General features: G+C 53.8%; 1 protein-coding gene across 8 annotated transcripts in view; it reads right to left on the bottom strand.

The window, feature by feature from the left end:
* Positions 1-20,317, bottom strand: part of KTN1 (kinectin 1) — a 126,405-nt gene that overhangs the window by 78,852 nt on the left and 27,236 nt on the right. For all 8 annotated transcript variants that reach the window (XM_077323984.1, XM_077323987.1, XM_077323981.1 and 5 more), the window contains exon 2: positions 1,291-1,852. In XM_077323984.1, the coding sequence (XP_077180099.1) occupies positions 1,291-1,816 (526 nt within the window). In that variant the 5' untranslated portion in view covers positions 1,817-1,852. The remainder of the gene's footprint in view (positions 1-1,290; positions 1,853-20,317) is intronic.

Below are 20,317 nucleotides of genomic sequence, written 5' to 3'. Positions count from 1 at the left end.
GACTCTTCTTTTTAAACGTCCTAAACATTTAAACTGACACTCAAACCCCCCACCCGTCCCAGTCTGGCCTGCAGGATTGGCTACAGACCAGGAACATCTGCCCTGCCAAAGGGGGGGTGGACCAAAAGAGGGGGGGACATAAAAGGAGTATCGAGGGACAGTTCAAGGTTTATAAAATATTGCATGGATTGGAGACGTGACAAAAAGGACCTCTCCTCCCTCCCAAAAAGACTAGGACCCAAAGAAGCAGGCACGCAATGCATTCAGGATGGACAGAATGAGCAATCAGAATGTGGAATTTGCAGCCAGAGGGTGTAGTGAGGGCCACAGGCACAGCCAGATTTAAAAGGGGAATAGAGAGATTTGTGGAGGACAACTATTAATGACTGCTAGTCATGGTGGATGAGGGGAACCTCCACGTTCAGAGGCACTAAGCCTCTGAATCCCAGAGGAAGAAGGGTAATGAAAAGTGGGGTATAAATCCCAACTCTTCTTCTTCTTCTAAGCAGGATACAACTTCACTCTAGTCCCACTAGAAACCCACGTCTCTCAATCTTTTGGGTTACAAGCAAAACGTTCGGCCCAGAGAAGAGGAGGTGGAGAGGGGACATCGTGGTTCATCTCCAAGCAAAGTGAGGGGATATGATTGCTGTTCTTAAGTATTTATCTTATTTATTTACTTATCAGGCTTTTATCCCGCCATTCCCGGACAAGCTGGCTCGTGGCGGCTCTCAATATATAAAATATAAGGTAAAGGTATCCCCTGTGCAAGCACCGGGTCATGTCTGACCCTTGGGGTGACGCCCTCCAGCGTTTTCATGGCAGACTCAATACGGGGTGGTTTGCCAGTGCCTTCCCCAGTCATTCCCGTTTACCCCCCCCAGCAAGCTGGGTACTCATTTTACCGACCTCGGAAGGATGGAAGGCTGAGTCGACCTTGAGCCGGCTGCTGGGATCGAACTCCCAGCCTCATGGGCAGACCTTCAGATAGCCTGTCGCTGCCTTACCACTCTGCGCCACAAGAGGCTCTTATATAAAATATAAACACCCATAAAATACAATAAACAGATTAAAAAAAACTCAACTCAGATGGCGGACACATAATCCCATTTTAGTCCCCGATCTTCTGTTCCCAGCTGTGGCAATTAGGTACAAACTGGGGTGATGGTAAGGCCCCATCCGGGGCCCCCAGATAAGGTGCCCAGGGAAGTAGGTGAAAGGTTGTCACCCTCTATCTCTAAGTATCCCCCTTTTCCCCCCACAAAATAAACTCCCCCCCCCCGCCAATACCTATTCCGTTTTTCTGCTTCTTCTGCCCGGCCTTCTTTTTTGACCCGGCTGCCTCTGACGGCGGGGTGGGCTGCTTGGTCACGGGCCCCGGCTCCGCTTTCTTTCCCGTGGTCGGTTTCGGCCCCTCCGGTTCCCTCGAGGAGTGCTCCTCCGGGCTGCCTTTGTGCTTCTTCTCCTTCTTCTTGCGCTCCCGGAGGCCGCCGGGGGCCTCCGTCACCCCCAGGGAGGGAGGTGGGAGGTGCTCTTCCTCGACCCCCAAAGCATCTGAAAGTTTGAAGTCCCGGGAGGCGCTCTCTGAGTCAGATTCGTGGAGGCTGCCGTTCTGGGCCTCCTTCTTCTTGCCCTTCTTCTTCTCGGCTTTCTTCTTCTCGGTCTTGGTGGGCAGGAACTTCTGTTCCCGCTTCTGCTTGGCCAGGGCTTCGTCGTACAGCGTCTCCTTCATGAAGAGCCAGAAGAAGAGGAAGATGACGGCGATCACCACGGAGGGGACGAGGACGATGAAATAGGTAGACTCGTAGAATTCCATTGTGCTTTCTTAGGACGCCGGCCGATGGGGATCGATCTGGGATGAGGCAGAAAGGGAGAGACAACACATGAATGTCGGAATCCACAACATATCCAGTGTGCATGATTCAAAGACGTGTGAAGAATATCCTGTAGGGGGCATCGGAGGAGAGGGGCATTTATCATAGTTTGATTGGGAACTTCCTGGTATTTTTCAAATCATCTTCTTGGGCATTCTGATTGGCTCCACTAGAGGCTTCCTGCAGCTTTGAGCACACCCCCAGGCACCATGTTGGGGAACGTTTTTAAGCTCTTCTGTTGGACCAGTGGTGAGGTCTAATTAGCCTGGCCAATGCCCTATGCCATGAGCACTTGTCACTGTGATGCTGGATGCATCCAGATAGGCTGGCCTTAGGTGCCACAACCCCTTGGTCCGGACACAACAGAGCATGTATTCTAGAACAGGGGTAGTTAACCTGTGGTCCTCCAGATATTCATGGACTACAATTCCCAGCAAATGCTGGCAGGGGCTCATGGGAATTGTAGTCCATGGACATCTGGAGGACCACAGGTTGACTACCCCTGTTCTAGAACATACAACCTCTGCGACAAACTCCCATGTGGCATGCAGAAGATCCCCGGTTTGATATCCACGTCCTCCAGGTCTCAAAACTGCAACAGGGATTCCACTTCAAAAGCCAGCATCTCTTTACAAGACGATATGGAACTAAAATGGACCCACATTTATACATGAAGCTGCCAGACACTGAAGGAGACTTTAAGACCAGCTAGGTAAGGACTGCCTACTCAGACTGGCAGTGGTTATCCCGGGTCTCAGGCGGAAATCTTTCACTATGTGAGCTGTCTTATAACTGGAGATCACAGGGATTGAATTTGAGGCAGATGCCCTAACACCAGGCCACAGCCCCTCCCAGGGCAGTCTCAAACACATAAATCGTTTATATGTTTATAGGAGTCAGCTTGGTGTGGTGGTCAAGAGTGACGGCTTCTGTTGTGATTAGCTGGGCTTGAATCCCTGCTCCTCCACGTGGAGCCAGCTGGATGACGTTCGGCTCATCACAGTCCTGATAGGGCTGTTCTTGCAGAGCAGCTCTCCCAGAGCTCTCAGCCTCACCAACCTCACAGGGCATTTGTTGTGGGGAGAGGAAAGGAAGGAGGCTGTAAGCCACTTTGAGACCCATGAGGCCTGCAGGGTGACCTTGGGCTACTACTCCCAGTTCTGTCAGAGCTCTCTCAGCCTCACCTTGCTCACAGGGTGTCTGTTGTGGGGACGGGAAAGGGAAGGCGAATGTAAGCCACTTTGAGACCCCTTCAGGCAGTGAAAAGCGGGGTATAAATACTAACTCTTCTTCTTCTTACAGACCCTTCATCCATCAAGTTCTATATAGTCTACCCAGAATGGTAGCCCTTCTCCAACATCCCAGGCAGAGGCTTTTCACATCACATGACCTACTGCCTGGTCCTCTGAACAGGAGATGCCTGGGAATATAACAGGTACCTTCTGCAAGCCAAGCAGATGTTCTTCCCCTGAGCCCCAGCCTCTCCCCAGACCAATGGCCTGAGGTTGGTTTTATATTTCCCGGAATCTACCGCAGCAAGCGTGATTTCTATAGGAAACGGAAGGCTTCCCTTCAAGCTAGAGTCAATGATGAAAAAAAGGCAGAGGCACCTTCTCCGACAGGAGGAAGAAAGCCAAAGGCCACCCGATCTCACCCGAAAGGGAGGTTATCTCGCCATCAAAACCTCCTCCCCGAAAATTAGGTCAGCCACCGAGACACGGCTTCCTTGCTCAGCAGGGAAAAGTTAATGAGGCCTACCCAGCGGTGACATTTTAAGACCACCGGCTCCCCGCCACGGCACCGAACACAATAAATTAGGTCTCTCGGTGAACATTTCGAATGTCGGGTTTTGACATCGAAGAATACCAAGGATCTAAGCCAGGGATTCTCAACCTGTTTGCCCTTGGTGCACCTGAGGTGTACCACAGCATCTTGGCCTTTTTAATTTAAAAAATTTAATTTAAAAAATTTAAAATTTAAAAAAAAATTAAACTTATTTATATTTGCAGGCCCCCTTAAAGTCCTACTGTATTCCTCAACGTGGTAAGGGGGTGAACAGCGGAGGTCACAGCCCGCAGGCTAATTACAGAGGCACGGGGAAGGACCTGGAAACACACCCCATCTTCCTTGCCAAGAAAATTCTACGGAAAGTGCGTCAATTGTGGTGCGGTGTGGCAGGCCCCCCAGGCCACGAAGCACCGAACAAGCCACTGGGGAAGGGTGACAGCTCTCTGCCAGTAACCTGGGCATTTAGGATGCAGATGGGAGAAACCCTCCAGGGACACCTAGCTGCCGATGTAGCCCAGGGAGGACGTAGAGGCCGGAGCCAAAAGAAAACCAGAACAGAAACGCGTGGAGAAAACTTTCCTATAGAATCGCAGAGGGTCGGACACGACTGAACGGATAACATCATCATCATCATCATCATCATATGGGCAGGTCGATGTGGCCCTACCAAAGTGACCAATGACGGGCCTGGAGGAGGTGGGGAGGGGCCGTGACCATTCAAACTTTTGTCAACCAATTTGTCACCCTGCGGTGTTGGAGGCAGGTGGAGTCGAGCACAGTGAGTCCTTTCAGCATGAGTCCCTGGGTTTGGGGTCAGGAGGGTTGGAGGTGGTTTGGGGGGTTTTCTTTTTTTGTTTTCACTCAGGTGTGGCAGAGGGGCCTTCCGCGAACTACGGGCCTTGGAGGGCAGGCAGAAGAAGAAGAGTTGGATTTTGTACACTGCTTTTCACCGCCTGAAGGAGTCTCAAAACGACACACAGTTGCCTTCCCTTTCCTCTCCCTACAAGAGACACCCTGTGAGGGAGGGGAGGCTGAGAGAGCCCTGATATCACTGAAGAAAAATAATTTGTTCTTATAGGCCTATTATGCACGGCCGCTGAAACGGTGGCATGGAGAACGAGAAGGAGGAAGAAGTGAAGCAAACCGATTATGCACGGGACGGAACACAACAGCGGCAAAACCCAGAGTATCCGATTATGCACGCAGATACTCCGGAGCCGCTTCTGGTTGCGCCCTGGTCCCAGGAAGCTCCACTTTCTTCTGCATCTCGCTGATGAGGCTTTTTCGGCGGCATAAGTTGACTCTGCACCCGGTTGCCGCCTGCAGCGTGCATAATTGGTGATTTTAGCCGCCGCCATTCCACCCCGAATGCAGACTTTCCACTCCGTGCATAATGGGCCATATGCAGCTTTTCTCTACCTGAAGGAGTCTCAAAGCAGCTTCCAGTCGCCTTCCCTTTCCTCTCCCCACAACAGACACCCTGTGAGGGAGGTGAGGCTGAGAGAGCCCTGATATCACTGAAGAAGAAGAAGAGTTGGTTCTTATATGCTGCTTTTCTCTACCCGAAGGCGCCTCAAAGCAGCTTCCAATCACCTTCCCTTTCCCCTCCCCACAACAGGCACCCTGTGAGGTAGGTGAGGCTGAGAGAGCTCTGAGAGAACTCCTCTGCATGGACACTCCTAAGAGAACTGTGCCTAGCCCAAGGTCACCCAGCTGGTTGTATGCAACTCAGCAGATTAGAAGCTGCTGCTCTTAATCACTATACCATGCAAGCTCAGCAAGAGATCTGGCTCAGCGAGAAAAAAGGTGTTTTTTTAAAGGAGTTTGGAATTCACCGGGATATATTTTGTGTGTGTGTGTGCATGCAGGCACAAGTGAGAATCCCAGGGGACATGTCACTTCTGGGATGTGTGGCAGAGAGGTGTGCAGAGTTGACATCACTTCCAGTATGCCTCAAAGCCTGAAACGAATGTCAAAAGGCTAAGAGAGGCTGATCTAATCCGTAATAATTACCACAAATATAAGATTGTAGCCCAAGCACAGCACCTAACATAAACTTGCCTGGATTGGCAATTTAAACAAAAAATCAAGACTTTGCAGTCCAGGAACATCAAGGATCTGCGGGTGTGAAGCCCTGTCGAGTTTTCAGGACAAACAAAGACCAAGAGAGGTGGCTTGGCCTTGCCTGCCTCTGCTTGCACTCCCCTGGTGGGTCTCTCAACCAAATACGAACAAGGGCTAAGACGATTTAGCTTCAGCCATCCAAGCCAGGGCAACGTCGAAAATACCTTCCGGGAAACATAAAGCACTACAGGAGACAATTAGAATAGGGAAGAAACACGAACACACATCGACATGTGAAGTGGCCTTTGGCTAGTCACCGTCCTGTAAGAGCTGTTCTCACAGAACAGTTCTTTCAGAGCTCTCTCAGCCCAACCTACCTCGCAGGGTGTTGTTTGGGGGGAGAGGAAGGGAAGGCGATTGTAAGCCACTTCGGGTAGTGAAAAGTGGGGTATAAAAAACAACTCTTCTTCTGGCATGGCCTTCCAAAAGGACGAGGTAAATGAGTGGATGGGGGGAATCCATGGGTCAGCCAACATGTATTAGCCATATTGCCCTGAAAGAACTTCCATGCCCCAAGATAGGACACCTGCAATGCAGAGATTTGTGCAGGAGTTAGGAGACCCAGGTTCGCATCCCGACATGCACGATGGACGCTTGCTGAGTGACCCTGGCCAGTCACACGGTCTCTGTCTAACCTACCTCACAGGGTTGTTGTGAGGATAAGAACGGCAGACGGAAGAACGACAGCTGGGAAATTAAGAACGACGCAGGCCCCTTGGACTTTCCCTTGAGGAGAAAGGCACGAAAGTAGCAGGGGTTCATGGGCATTGTAGTCCATGGGCATCCGGAGAGCCACGGTTTGGCTACCTCTGGCACAGAGCAGAGGGTCTCTGCAGACAGCATAGGGACTGCAAATTTTCTGCATTCAGCAGCGTGCTAGACTAGATGGCCTTTGGGATCCCCTTTCCAGTTCCATGCCTTTTTAAGCCGCTAGACATAGATGTCTGGCCACGGGGCCGAGCCCCATAGCAGCCTACTCCTACTCCCAGGGTGCTTAAGGAAGTGAATTGAATTGCATCAGGGCACCAAGGCCTCACCCACTCTCCCGGCCTCTGGAGACTTACAGTTCAGGGACACGCCTGAAATGCCAACATACATCAGACTGATTCTCTTCGGCAGCTGTTGATATTCTTGCTCTGAGTGAAAGGAGAGGGGAGGAGAAGAGCAAGACCTGGAAAGACGGGACAACGAAGCCCGATCCCGGCGGCACCTTGAAGACCGAAAACGTTTTCTTCTGGGTAGACGTTCTCAAGGGCGGGCGCCCGGGAGCCGATGCCCGGAATGAAACCCCGCTGGCCTTCAAGGGGCCGCTAGAATCGAACTTTGTCCTGTGGCTTCAGGCTGCTCACCTGAATCTATCTCAGGTATGCGGGGAGCCGCACGAGATAAGTGAAATAAACAAGATCGGCTGGTTTCGCCTTGCCTCCGACCCACCCTGCGGGATCACTTTAAAGCCTTAAAGCTGCCTGGTCTCCTCTCACCGCCAAAACCTCTGCCCAAGCAGATTTCTTCCTGTCTTAAAGTAAACCACCCTCTGAACGGGAGAAGGGGAGGCAGAAAGAAAGATCCCCCCTTTCCTCCTTCTGTCTGTCCTGCACAGTGCAGGGGGTTGGACTAGATGACCCATGAGGTCCCTTCCAACTCTATGATTCTATGATCTTATGCAGAGAGGCAGCTAGCTGTACCCACAGTGATCTATTCAACAAGAGCATTATATCCCAAGAGGTGCCCTGCTCCATCACACCAATAGTCTCTCTACTCCAGCATCTGGCCTCACCCAGCAGCCTCCGGTTACTCTGGAGGGCCAAACAAGCAGGGTGAAGAGGTCGAGGCCTTTCCCTGGTGTGGCCTCCTGGGGCTGATATTCAAAGGTTGGTTCTCTTTAATCACCACTGCTAGTAGCCACTGCTAGATGGCCTTCCCCTTCATTAATCTTAATCCCTTTTACGGAACTGCGGCCAAAACGACAACCTCTGGCAACAAATTCCGCATTTGAATCACTCACTGTGTAGAGAGGTGTTTCCTTGTGGTCATCTTGAACCTACTGCCCGTCATCTTTGCTGGATGTGCCCAAGTTTAGTATTATGGAAGAAGCAGGGAAAGCTCTATATTTTCCCCTTCCTCTACTCCAGGGGTAGTCAAACTGCGGCCCTCCAGATGTCCATGGACTACAATTCCCAGAAGCCCCTGCCAGCGAATGCTGGCAGGGGCTTCTGGGAATTGTAGTTCATGGACATCTGGAGGGCCGCAGTTTGACTACTCCATGAATAATTTTCGAAACCCATAGGGGTGGCCAAACTGTAGCTCTGCAGATGTCCATGGACAACAATTCCCATGAGCCCCTGCCAGCATGTCCCTCCTCCTTCCCCGTCGTCTTCTATTCTGAGAACCTCGAGATTTCCTAAGAGGAAAAACATGCCAGTTTTTAATCAAGTAGTATTTAGGGAGGCAGAGACAAAAAGCTCTCTCTGACCACCCTTTCTACCCCAAGCACAATTTTAGAAACCTTTATCATGCCCCTGCTCTTAGTAATTACTTGCCAAACCTTTACCTGCTCTGCAATATACTTTTTAAAGACGGTGACCAGAACTGTACACAGAATCCCAAGCGAGGTCACATCTCTCTATGAGAGTAAATCCTTGAAGTCCTAATAATCCCAGTTTAGAAAATGCGTCAATGCTTAGTTAACATCCCTCATTATAGAAGAGCGTTTATGTTCGCTCAGCTGAATGCTTTTCTCCTCAGCTGATTTGTAGGAATAGCATATTCAGGCGGAGTTTATAATTATGGACCTGGTCGGCTTGAGTCCTCCGAACGTATTTCATTAGAGTGAAATCCAGTCTGATTTGAGGGAAAGGTATTTGTCCTTGCTCTTAAAGAGCCTCTTGTTGTGCAGGGTGGTGGTAAGGCAGCAGGCATGCAGTCTGAAAGCTCTGCCCATGAGGCTGGGAGTTCAATCCCAGCAGCCGGCTCAAGGTCGACTCAGCCTTCCATCCTTCCGAGGTGGGTAAAATGAGTACTCAGCTTGCTGGGGGGTAAACGGTAATGACTGGGGAAGGCACTGGCAAACCACCCCGTATTGAGTCTGCCATGAAAACGCTGGAGGGCGTCACCCCAAGGGTCAGACATGACTCGGTGCTTGCACAGGGGATACCTTTACCTTTACTTTAATAGGTCATGCAAATCCATCCTCTCAAAAAAATCATCCTTCGGGGAGGGCGGTAATATAAATATAATAAATGAATATGGAGCCCCAGATGTCAGCTGGCCATGCCTCCCTGCCACACTCCCTAGAAGTGGCACATCCTCAGAAACAGGTGAACTCGAGGAGAACTGGGGGGAGTGGAGAGACAGGAGACCGTTGATTGATAGTTATATTTCTATACCGCCCTCCCGTAAGGCTCAGGGCGGTTTCCATAAAACATAGGGGTATACATTGCAATCATAACAACCACCAACAGAACAGTGGGGGCCAAAATTACTCATTGCTCATGATGTCAAATCTGTCAGCTGCAACCAAATACCTGGTGGAAGAGCTCTCTTTTACAGGCCTGGCGGAATTGTGGAAGTTCGGGTAGGTGAGATCAGGTGTGTGCAGGCCCCTTCCCAGGTACAGAGACCACGAGAGAATTCATGCTCAGGAGGGGGAGCAACAGAATGTGGCCATTGGCAGAAAAGGCTGTGGAACCCCTCCAGAGCTCCCCCAAACCACCAGGAGTCTGTCGACCCCTGGCTAGGAATCCCTGTCTTACAGGGTCTCAGGTTTATATGAGACAATTCCTATCCTTTAAGGCAGTGGTCCCCAATCTGCAGTCCGCGGCCTGGTGCCGGGCCGCGAAGGCCAGGGCGCTTGGCCGCGGTTCCCTCTCCCCGCCGCAGTAAAAAACTTCCCCGGGCCGCAAGCTTGTGGCCCGGGAAGCTTCTTACTGCAGGAGGGGGGGGAGAGGGAATCAGGGCCGCGCCGCACATCGCGCATGCGCGACCGAAATCGCGCATGCACCGCACTTTTCGCGCATGCACACATTTTGGCCACACATTGCGCATGTGCGCATGCGCGGCCCGGCCGCGCATGCGTGCTGCGCGGGCGGGGCAGTTGTCCCGCCGGTCCCCAGCCAGAAAAAGGTTGGGGACCACTGCTTTAAGGCAGTGGTTCTCAGCCTGGGGATCAGGACCCCTGTAGGGGTCAAACGAACCTTTCACAGGGGTCGTGGCAGGGCAAGCAGCTTGGCTGGGGTGGGGGCGCCATCCACACAACAGCCTTGCGGGGTAGATCGAGACAGAGCGTTCGTCTGTCTGGAGCAGCGGAAAAGAGCGAGATCGGCATGGTGGGACAAGAGGCAGAACTGAACTGAGAAACCCCAGAAGAAAACCAATTTATAATTTCTGTGAAAGAACACTTGCCTAATTTTATGGTCGGGGGTCTCCACAACATGAGGAGCTGTATTAAAGGGTCACGGCATTAGGAAGATGGAGACCCACTGCTTTAAGAGGGGGGGGGGAATCTATTCATAGCCTCCCTGATGCCCAGGACTTCCATACATCCACTCGCATATCTGCAGAAATCTATATATAGCCTTTGAAAACAGAAGTAGGATACAAGTTCCATACAGCGTTAAGGACCTGCGGGGTGGGGGGGAAGCTCTGCAGATAAGCAGTTTGACAGTCAGAAGGAATTACGGAGGCAGCCCTGAACCGTACAGAGGCCAGCTACGGTCGCCTTTAACCTTCCCAACCCTCCTTATTGCATCAGCTCAAACTGGGACATAAATAGAAGCGGTTGGCCCAGAGGTGAATCTCACAGTGCCTGGTCAAGAAGGGCAATCCCTCGTCCAGCTTAATATACCCGCCCGGATCTCCTGCTCTTCTCTTTCTTCCGTCGGATCAAAAGAAAAGTGGAAGAAGTAGATGCTTTGCCACTGAGTCACAGCCCCTTTCTAATAAATACCTAATAAATGATTTCTATCCCACCCCTCACTTGCAACGTTTTAAAATGACAATGTAATAACCACTGTAATTAATGAAACAGTTCCAATAGAATTATAGGCACAGAAACCCACGTTTTCGGTGGACAAAACGGAGAGGGGGCAGAGGATGACGATCCGGGGCCTGGGGACAAAATTGTCTTCAAGTATTTGAAGGGTGGTACCCTGGAGGAGGGCAGGGGAAGGTTCCTGTGAGGCGCAGAGGAGATGACCTGCAATGATGGCTTTAAAATTCGCATTCCAGAGTACCGGCTAGACATGGGGTGGGGGAATTAAGTCAGAATAGTTCAGCAGGGGAAGGGGCTGCCTAAGGAGGTGGGGAGCTCCCCCTCACTGGCGGTCTTCAAGCAGCGGCTGGACAGATCCTTCTCCTGGATGCTTGAGGCTGATCCTGCACTGAGCAGGGGGTGGGACTAGATGGCCTGCATGGCCCCTTCCCACTCTAGGATTCTAGGAGTCTAGTTCAGCAGTGGAAGGGGCTGCCTAAGGAGGTGGGGAGCTCCCCCTCACTGGCCGTCTTCAAGCAGCGGCTGGACAGATCCTTCTCCTGGATGCTTGAGGCTGATTCTGCACTGAGCAGGGGGTGGGACTAGATGGCCTGTGTGGCCCCTTCCCACTCTAGGATTCTAGGAGTCTAGTTCAGCAGTGGAAGGGGCTGCCTAAGGAGGTGGGGAGCTCCCCCTCACTGGCCGTCTTCAAGCAGCGGCTGGACAGATCCTTCTCCTGGATGCTGGAGGCTGATCCTGCACTGAGCAGGGGGTGGGACTAGAAGGCCTGCATGGCCCCTTCCCACTCTAGGATTCTAGGAGTCTAGTTCAGCAGGGGAAGGGGCTGCCTAAGGAGGTGGGGAGCTCCCCCTCACTGGCCGTCTTCAAGCAGCGGCTGGACAGATCCTTCTCCTGGATGCTGGAGGCTGATCCTGCACTGAGCAGGGGGTGGGACTAGATGGCCTCCATGGCCCCTTCCCACTCTAGGATTCTAGGAGTCTAGTTCAGCAGGGGAAGGGGCTGCCTAAGGAGGTGGGGAGCTCCCCCTCACTGGCCGTCTCCAAGCAGCGGCTGGACAGATCCTTCTCCTGGATGCTGGAGGCTGATCCTGCACTGAGCAGGGGGTGGGACTAGATGGCCTCCATGGCCCCTTCCCACTCTAGGATTCTAGGAGTCTAGTTCAGCAGGGGAAGGGGCTGCCTAAGGAGGTGGGGAGCTCCCCCTCACTGGCGGTCTTCAAGCAGCGGCTGGACAGATCCTTCTCCTGGATTCTGGAGGCTGATCCTGCACTGAGCAGGGGGTGGGACTAGATGGCCTCCATGGCCCCTTCCCACTCTAGGATTCTAGGAGTCTAGTTCAGCAGGGGAAGGGGCTGCCTAAGGAGGTGGGGAGCTCCCCCTCACTGGCCGTCTTCAAGCAGCGGCTGGACAGATCCTTCTCCTGGATGCTTGAGGCTGACCCTGCACTGAGCAGGGGGTGGGACTAGATGGCCTCTGAGGGTCCTTCCAACTTAAGTAATCTACGATTCTGTGAGGGAAACAGGATCCAGTTTTTCAGAGTTCCCACACACAACAGAGAAAGGGAGGGGAACAAGAAGAGGAGACTCGAATCTCCTCGCCCTTCTCTCAACTAAACTGATCCAATTAAGCCTTCTGCTTAACAGAGGAATCTCAGCCTTCTAAAGGCCCTCTAGGTAAATGTTTCCATTCCAACCATGCCGGGGAGGCTTCTCCACTATTCTTCAGCCCCCAAGCTATTATTTAAGCACCTTGATGGAAGGTGTCCAGACCCTGAGAGTCCTGGCACTCGAAAGGCAGTTGGGGGGGGGGAACTGGGAGCATAAGACCCCCAAAGAGCAATTTCCAAGTAGCAGCAGAGCCAGGAAGGCGTTGCCTATCAGCAAAATGGGAAAGTTCTCACTCTGATTCCTTTTCTTAACCTTTTTATGTCCTGGTCTGAGTTAAGGGCAGAGATTGGAGCGTTAGGGCATTGAGAGCAGGAGGGGAGGCCTAGATGTCTTTCAGTATTAGTAGTGATAGGCAGGATCGTTCTGGGGAGAAAGGCTGAAGATTCATGGAGGTTTCACTAAACCAATGAATCCCGGAGACAGGAGGCACCATAAGGGAAAGACCTTGGACTCTGTGCCCTGTTCTTGGACCTCACAGGACCCACAGACTGACCCAGCAGGGCTCTCCTGATGCCCTTATGAAGGCCTCGGCCTCTCTGCCCTGTTGCTGGCCCTCCAGAGGAACTGGCTGGCCCCTGTGTGAGACGGGAGGCTGGACTGGATGGACCCCTGGTCTGACCCAGCAGGGCTCTCCTGATGTCCTTAGGAAGGCCTCGGCCTCTCTGCCCTGTTGCTGGCCCTCCAGAGGAACTGGCTGGCCCCTGTGTGAGACAGGAGGCTGGACTGGATGGACCCCTGGGCTGACCCAGCAGGGCTCTCCTGATGTCCTTAGGAAGGCCTCGGCCTCCCTGCCCTGTTGCTGGCCCTGCAGAGGAACTGGCTGGCCCCGTGTGAGACAGGAGGCTGGACTGGAGGGAACCCTGGTCTGACCCAGCAGGGCTCTCCTGATGTCCTTAGGAAGGCCTCGGCCTCCCTGCCCTGTTGCTGGCCCTCCAGAGGAACTGGCTGGCCCCTGTGTGAGACAGGAGGCTGGACTGGATGGACCCCTGGGCTGACCCAGCAGGGCTCTCCTGATGTCCTTAGGAAGGCCTCGGCCTCCCTGCCCTGTTGCTGGCCCTGCAGAGGAACTGGCTGGCCCCGTGTGAGACAGGAGGCTGGACTGGAGGGAACCCTGGTCTGACCCAGCAGGGCTCTCCTGATGTCCTTAGGAAGGCCTCGGCCTCCCTGCCCTGTTGCTGGCCCTCCAGAGGAACTGGCTGGCCCCTGTGTGAGACAGGAGGCTGGACTGGATGGACCCCTGGTCTGACCCAGCAGGGCTCTCCTGATGTCCTTAGGAAGGCCTCGGCCTCCCTGCCCTGTTGCTGGCCCTGCAGAGGAACTGGCTGGCCCCGTGTGAGACAGGAGGCTGGACTGGAGGGAACCCTGGTCTGACCCAGCAGGGCTCTCCTGATGTCCTTAGGAAGGCCTCGGCCTCCCTGCCCTGTTGCTGGCCCTCCAGAGGAACTGGCTGGCCCCTGTGTGAGACAGGAGGCTGGACTGGAGGGACCCCTGGTCTGACCCAGCAGGGCTCTCCTGATGTCCTTAGGAAGGCCTCGGCCTCTCTGCCCTGTTGCTGGCCCTCCAGAGGAACTGGCTGGCCCCTGTGTGAGACAGGAGGCTGGACTGGATGGACCCCTGGTCTGACCCAACAGGGCTCTCCTGATGTCCTTAGGAAGGCCTCGGCCTCTCTGCCCTGTTGCTGGCCCTCCAGAGGAACTGGCTGGCCCCTGTGTGAGACAGGAGGCTGGACTGGAGGGAACCCTGGTCTGACCCAGCAGGGCTCTCCTGATGTCCTTAGGAAGGCCTCGGCCTCTCTGCCCTGTTGCTGGCCCTCCAGAGGAACTGGCTGACCCCTGTGTGAGACAGGAGGCTGGACTGGAGGGACCCCTGGTCTGACCCAGCAGGGCTCTCCTGGTGTCCTTAGGAAGGCCTCGGCCTCTCTGCCCTGTTGCTGGCCTTCCAGAGGAACTGGCTGGCCCCTGTGGGAGACAGGAGGCTGGACTGGATGGACCCCTGGTCTGACCCAGCAGGGCTCTCCTGATGTCCTTAGGAAGGCCTCGGCCTCTCTGCCCTGTTGCTGGCCCTCCAAAGGAACTGGCTGGCCCCTGTGTGAGACAGGAGGCTGGACTGGATGGACCCCTGGTCTGACCCAGCAGGGCTCTCATGATGTCCTTAGGAAGGCCTCGGCCTCTCTGCCCTGTTGCTGGCCCTCCAGAGGAACTGGCTGGCCCCTGTGTGAGGCAGGAGGCTGGACTGGATGGACCCCTGGTCTGACCCAGCAGGGCTCTCCTGATGTCCTTAGGAAGGCCTCGGCCTCTCTGACCTGTTGCTGGCCCTCCAGAGGAACTGGCTGGCCCCTGTGTGAGACAGGAGGCTGGACTGGATGGACCTTGGTCTAACCCAGCAGGGCTCTTCTGATGTCCTTAGGAAGGCCTCGGCCTCTTTGCCCTGTTGCTGGCCCTCCAGAGGAACTGGCTGGCCCCTGTGTGAGACAGGAGGCTGGACTGGATGGACCCTGGTCTAACCCAGCAGGGCTCTCCTGATGTCCTTAGGAAGGCCTCGGCCTCTCTGCCCTGTTGCTGGCCCTCCAGAGGAACTGGCTGGCCCCGGTGTGAGACAGGAGGCTGGACTGGATGGACCCTGGTCTAACCCAGCAGGGCTCTCCTGATGTCCTTAGGAAGGCCTCGGCCTCTTTGCCCTGTTGCTGGCCCTCCAGAGGAACTGGCTGGCCCCTGTGTGAGACAGGAGGCTGGACTGCATGGACCCCTGGTCTGACCCAGCAGGGCTCTCCTGATGTCCTTAGGAAGGCCTCGGCCTCTCTGCCCTGTTGCTGGCCCTCCAGAGGAACTGGCTGTCCCCGGTGTGAGACAGGAGGCTGGACTAGATGGACCCCTGGTCTGACCCAGCAGGGCTCTCCTGATGTCCTTAGGAAGGCCTCGGCCTCTCTGCCCTGTTGCTGGCCCTCCAGAGGAACTGGCTGGCCCCTGTGTGAGACAGGAGGCTGGACTGGATGGACCCCTGGTCTGACCCAGCAGGGCTCTCCTGATGTCCTTAGGAAGGCCTCGGCCTCTCTGCCCTGTTGCTGGCCCTCCAGAGGAACTGGCTGGCCCCTGTGTGAGACAGGAGGCTGGACTGGAGGGACCCCTGGTCTGACCCAGCAGGGCTCTCCTGGTGTCCTTAGGAAGGCCTCGGCCTCTCTGCCCTGTTGTTGGCCCTCCAGAGGAACTGGCTGGCCCCTGTGTGAGGCAGGAGGCTGGACTGGATGGACCCTGGTCTAACCCAGCAGGGCTGATGTCCTTAGGAAGGCCTCGGCCTCTCTGCCCTGTTGCTGGCCCTCCAGAGGAACTGGCTGGCCCCTGAGTGAGACAGGAGGCTGGACTGGATGGACCCCTGGTCTGACCCAGCAGGGCTCTCCTGATGTCCTTAGGAAGGCCTCGGCCTCTCTGCCCTGTTGCTGGCCCTCCAGAGGAACTGGCTGGCCCCTGTGTGAGACAGGAGGCTGGACAGGAGGCTCCATATTCATTTATTATATTTATATTACCGCTCTCCCTGAAGGATGATTTTTTGAGAGGATGGATTTGCATGACCTATTAAGGTAAAAGGTAAAGGTATCTCCTGTGCAAGCACCGAGTCATGTCTGACCCTTGGGGTGACACCCTCTAGCATTTTCATGGCAGACTCAATACAGGGTGGTTTGCCAGTGCCTTCTATTCTCTAATAAACACTCAGATGAGCCATTCTTGAACCCCTCCTCTACTAGGGCTGGTTCGGGGTGTGAAGCATTTCTCATTCTCTCCGTAACCCCGAAACTCTCAAAACCGTCCTGTAAGGTTGGCCAGTGTCCTCCCCCTAGTGCAGAAATGAGTCATGGCTGGGCAACGATTTAGGGCTTGCGATTTTATTTTTGGTTTTTAGTCGGGGAACATTTTGAACTGGGATCGCAAGTGGTTTAGAACCATAAGGAAAAGCAGGATGGAAACGTTTCAGTGAAGCTGGGCAAACTGCGGCTGTCCAGATGCCCATGGACTACGATTCCCATGAGCCTCTGCCCCGAAAGCTTCCTAGCCAGACATTTAACATGAGCCGGCCAGGCTGCGAGGGATGGGGGCTGTGCCCTCTTGTGAGCAGCTGGTGACTGATGTAGTGAGCCTGTCTGGCCAGCCTACAAAACCCCTGATCCGAGAAACAATTTGTGCTTTTTGTGTATTTGCTCCACAAAGGTTACAGTGCTTTTGCGGTCTCTTGTGTCAACAGCGTCTTTCCGCTTGTGCGTTCGCTTGCTTGCAGAGGGTTTAGCTGTGTTCTATGGGGAACGCCTGTCCCTGTGTTAGCTTGGCTTTCGCAAACCTTTTTATGGCTTCCTGAAGACCTAACTAGATTTTTTTTAAGGCCCTGTCTTAACATACTGCCTTTAAAAGGAGGGAGCCCTCATCCGGAGAGCCGCAGGTTACCCTGATCCCGGCAGATCTCAGAAGCTAAGCTGGGTTGGCCCTGGCTAATACTAGAGTGGGGGAGCTCCAAGGTCAGGACAAAAAGGCAGGCAAAGGCCAACCAAACGTCTTTTGTCTTGAAAACCCTATACGGCAGGGGTGGCCCAGCTGTGGCTCTTCAGACATCTGTGGACTACAATTACCATGAGCCCCTGCCATGCGGCTTGGCTGCGGCTCATGGTACTTGTAGTCCATGTATGGTCTGGAGAGCCACAGTTGGGCCACCCTTGCCGTATAGGGTTGCCATGAAGAGGAATAAGAGGAACAGGAAGAAGAGTTGGTTCTTATATAGTGCCTTCCTTTACCAGAAGGAGGCTCAAAGTGGCTTACAGTCGCCTTCCCTTTCCTCTCCCCACAACAGACCCCCTGTGAGGGAGGGGAGGCTGAGGGAGCCCTGAGATTACTGAAGAAGAAGAAGAGTTGGTTCTTATATGCTGCTTTTCTCTACCTGAAGGAGTCTCAAAGTGGCTTCCATTCGCCTTCCCTTTCCTCTCCCTACAACAGACATCCTGTGAGGCGGGTAAGGCTGAGAGAGCCCTGAGATTCCTGTTGGGTCAGAACAGTTTTATCAGTGCCGTGGTGAGCCCAAGGTCACCCAGCTGGCTGCATGTGGGGGAGCGGGGAATCAAACCCGGCTCGCCAGATTAGAAGTCCACACTCCTAACCACAACACCAAGCTGGCTCTCAGCTGGGACTTGATAGCATTTCCACCACTGCCACGGAGCAGGATCATGCAGGCACCGGAATAAACAGCAGAATCTATCACTCTGCTGGTGGATTTGGATGAAATTAGGATAGATTTACCAGCATGCATGTGGTTTTTCAGTTGTTGCTGGTTTCTACAGAAGGGGGTGTGTATATGCCACTCAGCGCTCAACACCCACTCAGGGTGGCTGTCCCGCCCCGGAGTGCCTCCTCCTCCAACCTCTTGCCTGTCCAGCAGCCAGCCAATCACCTTCTGTCCCCCACCCCTGACCACCCCCTCCTCCTTCCACTTCCCTCTGAGGCTCGGAGGCTACAGATCCCTGCCGGGTGAGAGCTGCCCATACCAGTGAGTTCCCCAACAGCTGCCTGCAGCCTTTGCAGGTCCTGGGGGGAGGGGGAAGCCATCTACCCCAATCTAGTGCCCATTGTATTCCTGAATGCAACAGGCTTGGCCCCTAGTGCATAAATAAAACACAATCCAATTCCAGATTCCGGTTCAGCAGCGTAATTTTCAGCGGCAGGAATCCTCGCTTCCAGTGTCTAAGTGCAGAGTCTTGCCAGACTTTTGCCCACTCAAGGAAGAAGCGTCAGGAAATGCAAGATTCACGCCTAACACCACTCTGCAACAAGACATCCAATGGTTCGCCTCTCCGAGGCTATAACTGGTACGGAGAAATCAAACATCCCAATTACAGATCACCTCTGACCCCGGGAGATTCATAATTAAGAGATTCCCACAGGAGGTACGTTGAAAAGAGCCAGTGTGGTGTCATGGTTAGAGAGTGGCAGCCTTTGGTCTGGAGAACCAGGTTTGATTCCCCACTCCTTGAGCAAGTCACTGATCTCTCAGAGCTCTCCTGACAGAGCAGTTCTCTCAGAGCTCCCTTGACCCCACACCCCTCACAGGCTGCCTGTTGTAGGGAGAGGACAGCCAAGGTGTTTGCAAGCAGATCTGGGATACCCTCGGGTAGTGAAAAGCGGGGTATTCCACTTCCTCAAGACAAAATAAAAAATGAAAAATATCCACGGCACCAACGGCCGTTTCCTGTGCTCATAATGAGGAATCCTAGAATCCTAGAGTTGGAAGGTCTCTTAGGTCATCTAGTCCAACCCCCTGCACTATGCAGGACACTCCCCAATCCTATCGCTCATCCACTGTCACCTGCCACCCCCTTGAACCTTCACAGAATCAGCCTCTCCGTCAGATGGCTCTCCAGCCTCTGTTCAAAAATCTCCGAAGATGGAGAACCCACCACCTCCCGAGGAAGCCTGTTCCACTGAGGAACCGCTCTAACTGTCAGGAACTTCTTCTGGAGGTTTAGACGGAATTTAGAATCATAGAATCACAGAGTTGGAAGGGACCTCCTGGGTCATCTAGTCCAACCCCCTGCACTGTGCAGGACACTCACAACCCTCTCGTTCACCCACTGTCACCTGCCACCCCCTTGAACCTTCACAGAATCAGCTATGAAACAGTGGACACCCCCATCCCCGCAGCCGGCCTTTCGGAAATCCCACAGAGGTCTTCAGCTCCAAGAAAGCTCACTGGAGCAACCGAGGTCATTTTTGTCTGTTGCTGTTATTCACCCGGACAAAGAGATTGGGCAGCAGACAAAAGGAAAACCTTCCAGAGCAGACTCAACAGCCCTATTGTTAAGGAGCAGGGAATGAATGAAAGGAGTTACTGATGGAACGAGAAGGGGGGGGGGATCGAACCCCCCTGACCTAACAAATTACCCTGGAGGGGATCTTTAAAACAAACAGATACGCAGCAGTGAGCAATCAATTGCATAAGATTAATAAAAAAACAATGCAAGCTTCTGGACTAACGGCCTGGAGCAGGGGTCCCCAACACGGTGCCCCTGGGAGCCAGGCATTCACAAAGGTGCCTGCAAGTTCAAGCATGTACCCTTCCACAAGCTGGCTCGCAAAGGGTGTTTTCTTCCTTTTAGGATTGGCACTCCAGGCGCCTTTCCAAAGCTTTGTTGATCCCAAATTGACTTAGACCCCCTCATCTGCAGACAGCAACTCTGATTTATAGCTCAGCTAACAGGTGCATCTTCTTCTGGACCTGGGAATCTTCTCCTGATGGACCAGAGAAAGAAAACTTTGCAGCAGAGAAAAAGCATTGGCGTTATTGGAACAGTGTTTACTAAAAATCTAGCATGAATCTTCCCTGCTAAGGGAAGTAAGCTAACAGGACAATAGTCATTTGAATAGAACAGAATCCTAAGAGTGGGAAGGGGCCATCCAGGCCATCTGGTTCCACCCCCTGCTCAGTGCAGGATCAGCCTCAAGCATCCAGGAGAAGGATCTGTCCAGCCGCTGCTTGAAGACCCCCAGTGAGGGGGAGCTCCCCACCTCCTTAGGCAGCCCCTTCCACTGCTGAACTAGACTCCTAGAATCCTAGAGTGGGAAGGGGCCATGCAGGCCATCTAGTCCCACCCCCTGCTCAGTGCAGGATCAGCCTCAAACATCCAGGAGAAGGATCTGTCCAGCCCCTGCTTGAAGAGGGCCAGTGAGGGGGAGCTCCCCACCTCCTTAGGCAGCCCCTTCCTCTGCTGGACTAGACTCCTAGACTCCTAGAGTGGGAAGGGGCCATGCAGGCCATCTAGTCCCACCCCCTGCTCAGTGCAGGATCAGCCTCAGGCATCCAGGAGAAGGATCTGTCCAGCCGCTGCTTGAAGGCGGCCAGTGAGGG

This window comes from Paroedura picta, chromosome 2 (assembly GCF_049243985.1).
Source record: "Paroedura picta isolate Pp20150507F chromosome 2, Ppicta_v3.0, whole genome shotgun sequence".
In the NCBI taxonomy this organism is placed as follows: Eukaryota; Metazoa; Chordata; class Lepidosauria; order Squamata; family Gekkonidae; genus Paroedura; species Paroedura picta.
Note: the sequence above shows the minus strand (reverse complement) of the source record. Positions and strands in the feature narration are given on the sequence as shown.